This window comes from Arachis ipaensis, chromosome B03 (assembly GCF_000816755.2).
Source record: "Arachis ipaensis cultivar K30076 chromosome B03, Araip1.1, whole genome shotgun sequence".
In the NCBI taxonomy this organism is placed as follows: Eukaryota; Viridiplantae; Streptophyta; class Magnoliopsida; order Fabales; family Fabaceae; genus Arachis; species Arachis ipaensis.
Window position 1 is genome coordinate 128,367,071 of NC_029787.2, and position 10,652 is coordinate 128,377,722.

Genomic DNA, 10,652 nt, shown 5'->3' on the forward strand with positions numbered 1-10,652 from the left:
AGTGAAGGAGAAAGAGAGAGGAAATTAAAGGGAGTTTATAGAACTTTATCTTTTGATGAGTAGCATCAATCAGCTTAGCTTAAAAAGCACAAAAAGAGGGGAAAAGTAAGTCATAGATTCCAGAGGAAGAGGCTACTGATTGAATGGCATATGCCCACAAACCCAGCAAGAAGACAAATCAGAGCCCACCTAACAACCCCAGAAGAAGAAGAAAACCCCACCCCACATATTTGAATTATTATAATTAAATTAAAACCTCAGAATAATTATTATCAATCAAAATATATTCTTTGCATAATCCCAAGTCCCATTCCCTCCTTAACATTGGGTCTTCCATTTCATTCTCTCTCTCTCTCTTTCTTTCTCTCAAACATGCGTGTTGTTACAACAGAGGCACCAACAACAGTAGCAGAACACATCAAATGGAGAAGACCCAGAAACCAATTGAGCCAGCGCAACCACATCATTGCAGAAGAAACAGATCCAAGGCCACAAATTCAATCCACAAGGTGCAAGTCCACCATTTCCTCCCTGCTCCTCTCCACATTCTCCAACAACAGCACCAGCAGCAATGATGGCGGGTCACAGAGCAGGAAAAAGAGCAACTTTTCAGCAGCAGCGACGTTGAGGGGGCTGGGGTGCACGGCGGGGGCGCCGCAGGAGGTATCGGTGCCGGCGGTGATCCGAAGCGCGGCGGAATGGGAAGGAAAGAAGGTGAGAAAGAAGAAGCACAAGAGAAGCAGCAAGGGAAGTTGCAGCAATAATGGCGTCGATGTGGATTTTCAAGATGTGTGGTGTGGCACCGCACACGGAATAGGGTTCTCTGCCGATTGTGTTGTTGGCACTTCCAGGAAGAATGCCTCTTCCTCTTCAAGACCCAAAATTGATGTTCACAAGATCAATCACAGACAGGTACATGCATATGCATAAAAGATTATCTTTTTCATTAGATTTAGTTTAGATTATATCCGAATAAAGGGGTAGTAGTATTAGTAGTAGTAGTGAATCATCGTAACTAATTGCGCGTTTATCGCTCATAACCGCTTATCTTGTTAGCTCAATTCTAAATAATAATAATAATTTGGCAGCGTTCATCTTCTTGTTTGGGAAGGCGCAGTTTGAACCCAGAAACCATCTCGCTTCTCGACACTGATCCTAGCGACGTTTTCACACCGCGCTCTGCCTCCGAGTTCTTTGGACCCGCCGCATACTATCGCCACCTTCCAGATCCTTCCACCGATGCTTTTCCTGAGGTAGGTTTGTTAGTTGTTACTGAATTCAAGTGGATCAGAGTGGTATAATATTGTGATTGTTGCTGCCACTTTTCCAGATTATGATGCTTCAAGGAGGTATAATCATGGGGAGTAGATACTCACACGATCAATTCAGAGATTTGAGACTTGATGTTGATAACATGTCCTATGAAGTAACTTGTTTTTCTTTCTCTTTTCTATTTCTATTTCTATTCAAAACATGCATCTCCTAATTTCTGTTTTCTGCTTCATAGCAATTGCTTGAGCTCGGTGAGAGAATTGGTTATGTCAACACTGGACTTAAAGAAAATGAGATGGGTGCCAACATAAGGAAAACTAAGCTTCAAATTTTAGATGATGCATCGAACCATCAAGTAGATAAAACGTGTACCATTTGCCAGGTAGGTCATCATCAAAACAAGTACTTGTATGCATGGTGATTAACTATGTCTATAATCTTTGCATTTGAGTGCAGGAGGAGTATGAAGCTGCTGATGAATTGGGGAGGTTACATTGTGAGCACAGCTATCACTTCCACTGTATAAAACAATGGGTTGCTCACAAGAATTTCTGTCCAGTGTGTAAGCAACAAGTTGTGGCTCGCAACAATTGAAGGACAGATACACCCTCATGGTTATTTTTTTGAAAGTTGCATCTTTTCATCATTAAATTGGTGTATAGTCTTCATATCCAATCCAATCCAATATAAACAACGATTTTCATTTGTTTCTGTCAATCTTTTTTGAACATTAATCTCCTTTGTGAAGAGTCGGCAATATATGTGATTGTGTGAAGGTTTCTAGATTGGATGAGATCTTTGCATAATATTATACTCGAGTGGCCCTTGCTTGTGAGTAGATTATCTATTTTTGAGTTTTTTCAATTTTTTTTGGTCAATGGAGTTTGTGTCTTTTCTGATAAAGCTGGGTGCTTAACTGCTTATACCTTAGTTTTGGGATGCCTGTCTTTGACTTTGACTGCATGCCTATTTCGGATCTTACGTTGTTTTTTAATTGAAATATTCCCAGTAGCGTGTGTTCATGGCAAAACCCCGTATCTTCATACATTGCGCGATTACACTGTAATGTAATTCTATATCTCTAAACAAACGCTGCATAATTTGTCAAGTTTTCTTTTTTATTTTTTTTAACGCCTCAAATGGTGTTGCCAAATGGCAATATCAGCTTTGGAATGATAAAAGATATGGAGAAAAGAAAAGAAAAAGAACTTAATTCTTTTATGGTTGCAAAAATGATTAAAACCACACGTTTGGTCACTCTGAAATCTTCAACAGATGTAATAGCCACATGGACTGAATACAAGTCATCTTAGTACTAATATCTGATGTGAACTGTTAAATATAGTAATATACCTGACCACTAGGTTTTTTACAATCTGAAGTCTTTTGAAGCAAAAATATAGTTTCAACTTTCAACATTCTTCTCCTGGAAGGCAATTGAGGAGAGGAAGTCCTAACAATTCATGTTATCAAGTGTTGCAAGTGAAGGAGAGGACTTTTTCACTTGCAGTGCTCAGTGTTAAGCCTGAACTTATTTCAACCAGCAAACTACTAAGATCCTAGTTTGCAGCCAATTCTTCCTTTTTTGTTGATTGATTTACAAGAGCCAGAATGTGTTTCGCAATCTCAGCAGAGGCATTGTCATTTGCAGCTTTCAGTGCCCTCTCTGACATATCTTTCATTTTCTTCTCATCCCCTATCAACCATAACAAATGTCCAAGCAAAGAAAGAGGTTATATGTCTCTTCTTCAAGGTACAACATTCCATTACATTCAGCTTGATCACAAAGTCTTAATGAAAGTGGTGAGTACTGAATTTTACAATTATTTATGAACATGCAACTAACAAGTGCAAGTTGTCAAACTGCAAAACAATATGCAGAAAGCAAACTATCACAAATAAATAATGTATGAAAGTGAAGTGGGAAAACCCCCCAAGTAATTATTACTGCAGCCTTTGCTAGTGACTAGTGAGTAGAGTTTAGAGTAACAGAGAAGTCAAGTTAGAAGATGGTTGGGGTGAAAGAATCCTTGAACTTGTTCCCAAAGATAACATTATTAATTTCCTTGGTAGTCGGTTAATGTAGTCTACAATGATAGAAGTGTGCATCACGGCATGGGGCCTTGAATAGAGCCCTAACCTTTTTGAACAAGTTAGAAAACAAATATTTTTGTTTGCATAATTTAATTTTCACAAGATTACTTGTAACCGTGTAAGGTCAACATACTTAAAATCTGTTCAATTGCAATTGCTAGTGTACTTGAGTCAAGCTCATCCTCAGTAATAACTTTGACACCAGCTAAGTCTGCCATCAACGAAGCATTCTTGAACTGATTCCCCTCAGATAAATGTGGTGATGGTATCTGCAAATAGAAATTAAAAAGGATTGTTGACCTGCAAAAAATTTAATGTAAAATTAAAAAAATTAACTTTGCACTCAAGCATGACAATGATAAGTACCAGAATAGAGGGTTTTCCAGTAGCCAATATTTCATAGCAAGTCATTGCACCTGCTCTTGAAACAATCAAGTCTGCAGCTGCATACGCCATATCCATACAATGCATAAACCTACATCAAAAGAGAAACAATCACATGTATAATTTGTTGAATATTTGAAGGCTTAGGATCAAAGACTTACGGTGCCATATACAAGCGGGGATGATTCTTAACAAGACTGTCCATTTCATCATATGATTCTACCCCAGTTTGCCATATAATGTACAAGCAACTATTCTGCCTCAGCATCTGATAATACAAATTCAGCATTGCGATGTTGACAGCATTTGCGCCATAAGACCCTCCAAGAACCACCAAAACCTTTGCTTTACACTCACTCGTCTTCCCATACCCTGGAAAGAAATGCGACCTTGCCGCCGTCTTTGAAACTTTGTTCCTCAGCGACAACCTCACGGGATTCCCACACACCACGCACTTCTCCCTGGGGAAGCTATCAGCAGTTGAGTTGAAAGCCACGAAGATGGCATCAGCAAACAGGGCAAGAACAGAGTTGGCCAAACCAGGAGCAGAGTTCTGTTCATGGATCACAAGCTTTATCCCTTTTAACTTGGCGGCAATGCAAACAGGGAAAGACACATGGCCGCCAGTTCCAACAACGATATGGGGCTTGAAATCACGCAAACGGTGAAAGCAATGGATGAGGGATCTTAACAAACGGTAAGGGAAGAAGAAGAGGTTGTGAGGGGCGATGAAGGGCCGACTAAACCTCACCGAAGGCACCGAGGCGAAGCTGTACCCTGCACAAGGCACTGCAGCGCTTTCCACGCTGTTTGGAGTGCCAATGAAGAGGAACTCCGTTGAAGGGTTGGCAAGTTTGAGTTCATCCGCGATGGCCACTGCAGGGTACACGTGGCTGCCGGTGCCGCCGGCGGCGAAGACCACTCGAAGGTTGTTGTCCTCGGCGGCGAGATTCAGGGATAAGCAGCGTGAGACTTGAAGGGTCCTCCTGTGTTGAGAGACTTGCCAAGTGAGAATAGGTGCGAGGAGTTTGGTGGTGGTGGCCATGGTTGAATTTGAAGTTGAAAAAAGAAAGCAGAGAAGCAAGTGCCTAAGAAATGGTTTGTAGAAAATCAATGTGAGTCTAACATGTTTCTGGAGGCGACTGATACCGGAAGTATTGGACCACCACCACTCATTTCTTCTTCTATTCTGAAATCTGATTTTATTTCGTGCCAGTTGCATTCAAATCTATCTATCAATCAAATCAGATCGTCGAAAGATAGGAAAAGAAAGAATTGGAGGAGGATGACGTTCTTACCGAACACGAGGTCCTTTTTTAGTTCACGTTGACTTTTTAATCATATCAGAGGATGATTTGATTGATCATAATTCTAGTTCTACGTTTTCATTTACACTTCAACTAGGTATCCTTTAACAATGTTACAATATTAAGCCATTTTTTACAATAATTCAAAAAAACTAAAACAAACACATCTAAAAAGTTGTAAATAGATTTAGTGTCTTTAAAAATTAAATCTATATTTAAAATACAAATTAAATCAAACTAAAATTTAAAATTTAAATTTTAAATTTCTGTTTCAAATTTAATATATTTAATATAATAATACATTATCATTTAAATACACGTCATAAATTTAAATTACTCAAAAGTTTGAAATTTAACTTTTAAAATTCTAAATTAAATGTTAAATCATTTAATGATTTAGTAAACACATTCAAAATAGAAGAAGAGAAGTCAAAAAACGTCAAGACCCCACATCTAAAACTCAAAAACTCCGAAAAGCAATTCACCGTCACTCTGAAGACAAAGAGACTTCACCCCCTGCCGCAGTGCGCTTGCACCACCGTCCTCATTGGCCTTCATCGTCGACGCCCCACATCCAAAAACCAGAGACGCACAACGGCAACTCAGCAGCGCACACTCTTAAACCCAGAGAAGTCATTCCCTGCTGCCATTCGTCTGCGTCACCGCTTCCTCCACCACGGCGCACATCCACAACGCTGCATTCCTCTCCTTTCAAGCCCATCGTCGTTGCCGGCGACTTAACTGAGGTTTGGATTATTCTGACACCACTAATTTTTGTGTTATTCTGTATAAAGTTTTGATTTTTTTATTAATTTGAAAATTAAATTCCGAATAAAATGGCTTGAGAAGTAATTGATCTTTGCATGTGCAATTTCTCTATTTTGGAAGTGTTTACATCTTTGAATCGAGTTTTTTGTGTGGGTAAGCTTCCAGTAATCGCTATCTGTGGGTGTGTTCATGGTTGCTGCTTTACATTATATCAACGTAGCTATTTCTGCAATTGGGTCAGAAATGAGCGAAGGCTTGAAATTCATATCATAGGCTTGAACGATTATTAGACCTGAGCACTAATATTCTTATTTGTGTGTTTAAGTGTTACAGCATTACATGAAAGCTTTCTTTTCTACCTCCAATAATAAATAATTTTCTTAATTTTGGGTTTTTACTTCTTAGAATGGATTAGCTCTGACTGGTGCAAGGAAATTATGATTAAGTTCTATTTTATAGTGTGTTAATGATCGAAAGATGTTATTTTTGTTACATAGCTTTCATAGTCAATTAGCTTGCTGGGTTGGTTGCATGAGCTGGTTACACTGCAATTAAAAGAAATATATCTATTTGTTGGGTTGAGAATGAAGACAAAAACTTGTCCAAATAATTAGTGTGGATTATTACGATTCAGGATGTGTTTATATTGTTACCTCAATTCTACAAGTGTCTTTGGTGAAAACTTTATGTCTAACCTTATTATATGAACAATGTGCAGTGTAGAATCATAATGCCAGTTAAAAAACGTACTTCATCTGGTACAAAGAAAGAAAAATCAGCAGCTAGTAAGGCTTCCGATGGCAGACTTGATGAATCTAATGTTAACAATGTCAAGAACAAAGTTGGAAGACCGAAGAAACCAGAGGGTCCTAAAAAGGTAATTTGTTTCTCACTTTAAAAATTCTCGAGGTTTGCAAGTGAGGTACACAATTTCACATATACTAACTAGTGGCTCAATATTTTAGAAAACACTTGATACCCGCTGCTCTCCAACTGCCATTGCGGATATGATGGAACATTTAAAAGATAAATATCCGATCAAATACCAAGAAGTTGAGAAAATGGGTTTTGGATGCCTGAGGCACATCCCTAAGTGGTCGATGAGCCAAGATTTGATTGTCGCCCTGGCACGGTCATATAACAAGGATCGAATGCATTTGGAAGTTGAGACCGGAGACATACCGGTGAATGCGCGAGTGATAGGTCAAGCATTGGGACTCCCTACAAATGGTAATACATAAAGTATATATTTAATGTAAAGTACATATATGTTATCTTTTGGATGTAGTACTACTTCTCTTAACCATATGGATTCCGTGTTATAGGTGATAGCTTTCCGAAATTAGATCCGAAGAAGCATCGTAACCTCATAGATACCTTTGAAGGCAAAACCCAAAAAGAGGTTAAGACCCATGTTATCAGATGCTCGGTTACAACAGAAGTAGAAAAGGAGGAGTTTCGGCGCTACTTCATAATGTTTGTCATGAAGGCCTTTCTCTTTGCTTCCAGTAATAAGTATATTACCAATTCATTCATCCCGGGCGTGATAGATGTGCGTAATCCAATGAGATTTTTTTGGGGTAGACACATCTATGACTGTGTTAAGGAGGGCTTAAGGAAATATAAGGAAGATGGCATAAGGACTATTGATGGATGCATGTTTGCTCTCTTGGTAAGTTGAGCCATATCACTTGTTAGACCTAGATTCACTTGAATGGTAGTGCTAATTTACTCATGTGTTTTTGTGGCAGATACTTTACTTGCATACGAACAAACACGGGGATCTTAGGGGATATTCTGGTGGCGGTGAACCATGGACTAAAGAATGGACTGTTGCTGAGCTTAGAGAAGCAGTAATGGAAGAACAAGTTCGGGAATCGGTATAGATACATATGTACATGTATTTAATTTTTTTACTATGAACCTAGGCTTGAGAATTAATTAATATATGTAATAGGGTCTAATTCGGAAGATTGATGAATTACGAAAATCCGAGAGGGAAAAGGGCAACGTCGATGAACCACAAAAGAGAACACGTGATAAGCGACGGGGTGCACAAGTTAGACCTCGAACTAAGGAGCGAACAAGAAAAAGGCCGAAAAAAATTGTTGCCGAGTCAGATGAGGAAGAATTTCTCACTGAGACTGACGTTAGCGATAAAGAATTATGTCATGAAGAGAACCCAGGCTCAACATCCTCAGATAAAATTAATGTTCCCTTGTCTCGATATCGAGTGTTGAGTGGCACAAAAAACCGGCAGGAAAGGCAAGTTTAAATGACATTTTTCTTTAAAATCGTATTTATATTCCTTCTTTTTGTGGCTAGATTTGTATGAGTGCAATTATTCATTATATTATCTAATAATTGAATGAATTGGTGTGTATAGTCTTGATCTCCAAGAAGTTTTCGATGCTAGAATTGAAAAGTAAGTGCATTTACTAATTATTGATGTTAGAATTTACCTATATGATATGTACACTAGTATTGGAAAGAATATGTATTTGTATCATTTTGAATGTGTTTCAGCAATTAAATGTGTAACGTTATGTAATTTTAGATGTGTTTAAGTAAGTCCTATTATAATGAGTTAAATGACTTAGTGTGTGTAGACATGAGCTCCAAGAAGAAGTTGTTGCTGATTGTGGAGAACCTAATCCTGTGAGCAACGAAAAACACCAAGCTGTCATTGCTAGTATTGAAAAGTAAGTACGTTTACTAATTACCACTGTTAAAATTTACCTATGCGATATGTATAATAGTATTGAAATGAGTAAATACTAATTGTATCAATTTGGATGTGTTTCCACAATTATTTGGATGTCATTTTGTTAATTTAGATGTGTATAAGTGACTCTGTTTGTGTTATATTATATTGACATAAAGTACATAGTGTGTGTAGTCATGAGCTCCAAGAAGAAGTTCTTGCTGAATGTGGAGCACCTAGCCCCATGAGCAACGAAGAGCACCATGTTGTCAATGAATCGAGTGTAAAGTAAGTACATGTATTAATTATTGTTGTTTCAATCTAGGGATACAATATGTACACTAGTATTTAAGCGATTATAAACTGGATTTCTTTGGATTGGCTATCCATCTTTTATTTGGGGAGTGCAGGACATCAAAGTGTTTAGATATGGTTGTGTATTCCGGACCCCACAGAAGTGTGAATAATATGGAAAGCGGCGAAGTTGATCATGGAATACCCCAAGATGATGTTGAAGAGTGCAATAGGCTTTCCTCGAAACCAACATCTGTCAATAACACTCCACCAACGCCTGCTCCAATTATAATCCCACCGGATTTTGATGAAGATGCAAAAGAGAAGGTACAACCCTACATTGGGATAAAACCGATAGGACATGGCAACAGAGGATACCATATGACTCAAACCTGAAGCAGTTGCACCTAACCTGGTGTGAAATAGGACAAAACACAACTTCATACTCGCTGTAAAAAGACATCCCCTTAATTATCTTCTGTTGAGTCTCTTCATAGAAGTATTGGTTGTCCTTCACTACCCTTGGAGACAGGTTGCAGTCACACTTTTTGATAAATTCGGCTTGAACATTGCGAAATATGTTGTTGGTGTACTCATATTGGAACTGCTTCTCAATAGGAGAGTTCGATACACATGGGATCAGGCCCCTATTGTCTGCTGCATCGCATTCCAACTCCTGTTGTTCCTTATCTGCAAGACAATTGTCATACTGGTGCACAAATTGAACTAAACTGCTCCTACACATTAGGTACTTATCAAAGAAAGAATGCATGCTCTCACTCCGTTGTGTACTCCTCATGCCAGCCCAAAATTCATGCTCTAGAAAAACAGGGACCCATATATTGCGAATATGATAGATATCTGCATTTGAAAGACATATTTGCTTTTAAAATAGTCACCTATGTTGTGTCACTAAACATGCATGAAAGGATATTTAGCTTAAGTTCATTTTTTTTACAAAATCTAGTCAACACTTAAAACGACAAATAAACAGACCAATCAAGTTTTGGATGTGCATTCATACCGTTAAGCCAGTTGTTGTCATGAAGGGTATACTCTTCAATGAAGTCATACCATGAACTTTCAAACGATTCTCGCGAATGAGACTCCCAAATAATCCCATGCATTGTAGCTTTAATTTCCTCATATCGGCTCAACTTTCCAAGTTTATCTTTCTCGTGATGTGCCAAATGCACAATCTATGCCTAGTGTTTGGCATGACATTTCGAATGGCTGTTGCCATGGCTCCGCATTGGTCAGTTAAGATTCCATCTGGTGTTTTTCCCATACATTTTATAAATGTTTGCATGAGCCATTCAAAGGACTCAGTCTCTTCGTTGCCCAATAAAGCACACCCGAAAAGACATGACCTTCCGTGGTGATTAACACCCACAAATGCTGCAACTGGCATCTCATATCTATAAAAAAATCAACACGTGGGGCACTCAGTGAGCTTGTAAATTAATGAATCCTATAAAAAATAAACCAAGAAAAAGAAGTTACTTGTTGAGTTTGTATGTGGTGTCAAATGACACCACGTCACCAAAATACTCGTAAGCAGCTCTTGATCGAGCATCCGCCCAAAATGCATGCTTGAGACTATTGTCACTATAGAGACAAATGTCGTAGAAGAAATTTGGGTTCTGCTCTTTCATCCTGGTAAAATAGTCCAGCATCTCTTGCGCATCAGTATCATCTCCATTGATTCGGAGTTTACCAGATATATAATTTCTAACATCCTTCTCAAGAAATTTCAGATTAGAACGACCACCAGCTTCATCAGCAAGCGCCTGAAAAGTCTTCGAAGGTCGTATACCAGCCTGGTCGTT

The 10,652-nt window shown here is 38.6% G+C and overlaps 4 protein-coding genes across 5 annotated transcripts; 3 read left to right on the forward strand and 1 right to left on the reverse strand.

Annotated features, from left to right (window-relative positions):
* LOC107631781 lies at positions 572 to 2,202 on the forward strand (the record flags this gene model as incomplete). Its single annotated transcript, XM_016335329.2, is given in 5 exon segments — positions 572 to 912; positions 1,089 to 1,253; positions 1,331 to 1,426; positions 1,508 to 1,654; positions 1,729 to 2,202. Coding segments are annotated over 5 exon segments (887 nt in total), but the record flags the coding sequence as incomplete, so codon positions are not given.
* LOC107631780 (UDP-N-acetylglucosamine--N-acetylmuramyl-(pentapeptide) pyrophosphoryl-undecaprenol N-acetylglucosamine transferase) lies at positions 2,472 to 5,114 on the reverse strand. 2 transcript variants are annotated; one of them, XR_002359924.1, is made up of 4 exons: positions 3,912 to 5,114; positions 3,783 to 3,841; positions 3,500 to 3,666; positions 2,472 to 2,968 (listed from the first exon to the last, which is right to left on the reverse strand). XR_002359924.1 is itself a non-coding variant. In XM_016335328.2 (4 exons), the coding sequence occupies exons 1-4, from the start codon at positions 4,970 to 4,972 to the stop codon at positions 2,832 to 2,834; spliced, it is 1,443 nt and encodes a 480-aa protein (XP_016190814.1). In that variant the 5' UTR covers positions 4,973 to 5,106; the 3' UTR covers positions 2,472 to 2,831. The 2 variants fall into 2 exon arrangements, 1 of the variants encoding a protein (XP_016190814.1); XM_016335328.2 differs by having other exon boundaries at positions 3,500 to 3,635; positions 3,733 to 3,841; positions 3,912 to 5,106.
* On the forward strand, positions 6,247 to 7,066 carry LOC110269538. Its single transcript, XM_021117459.1, has 2 exons — positions 6,247 to 6,702; positions 6,791 to 7,066. The coding sequence occupies exons 1-2, from the start codon at positions 6,529 to 6,531 to the stop codon at positions 7,064 to 7,066; spliced, it is 450 nt and encodes a 149-aa protein (XP_020973118.1). The 5' UTR covers positions 6,247 to 6,528.
* Positions 7,145 to 8,308, forward strand: LOC110269841. The gene is made up of 2 exons (XM_021117618.1): positions 7,145 to 7,497; positions 7,577 to 8,308. Exons 1-2 carry the CDS (start codon positions 7,300 to 7,302, stop codon positions 7,709 to 7,711), a joined length of 333 nt encoding a protein of 110 aa, XP_020973277.1. The 5' UTR covers positions 7,145 to 7,299; the 3' UTR covers positions 7,712 to 8,308.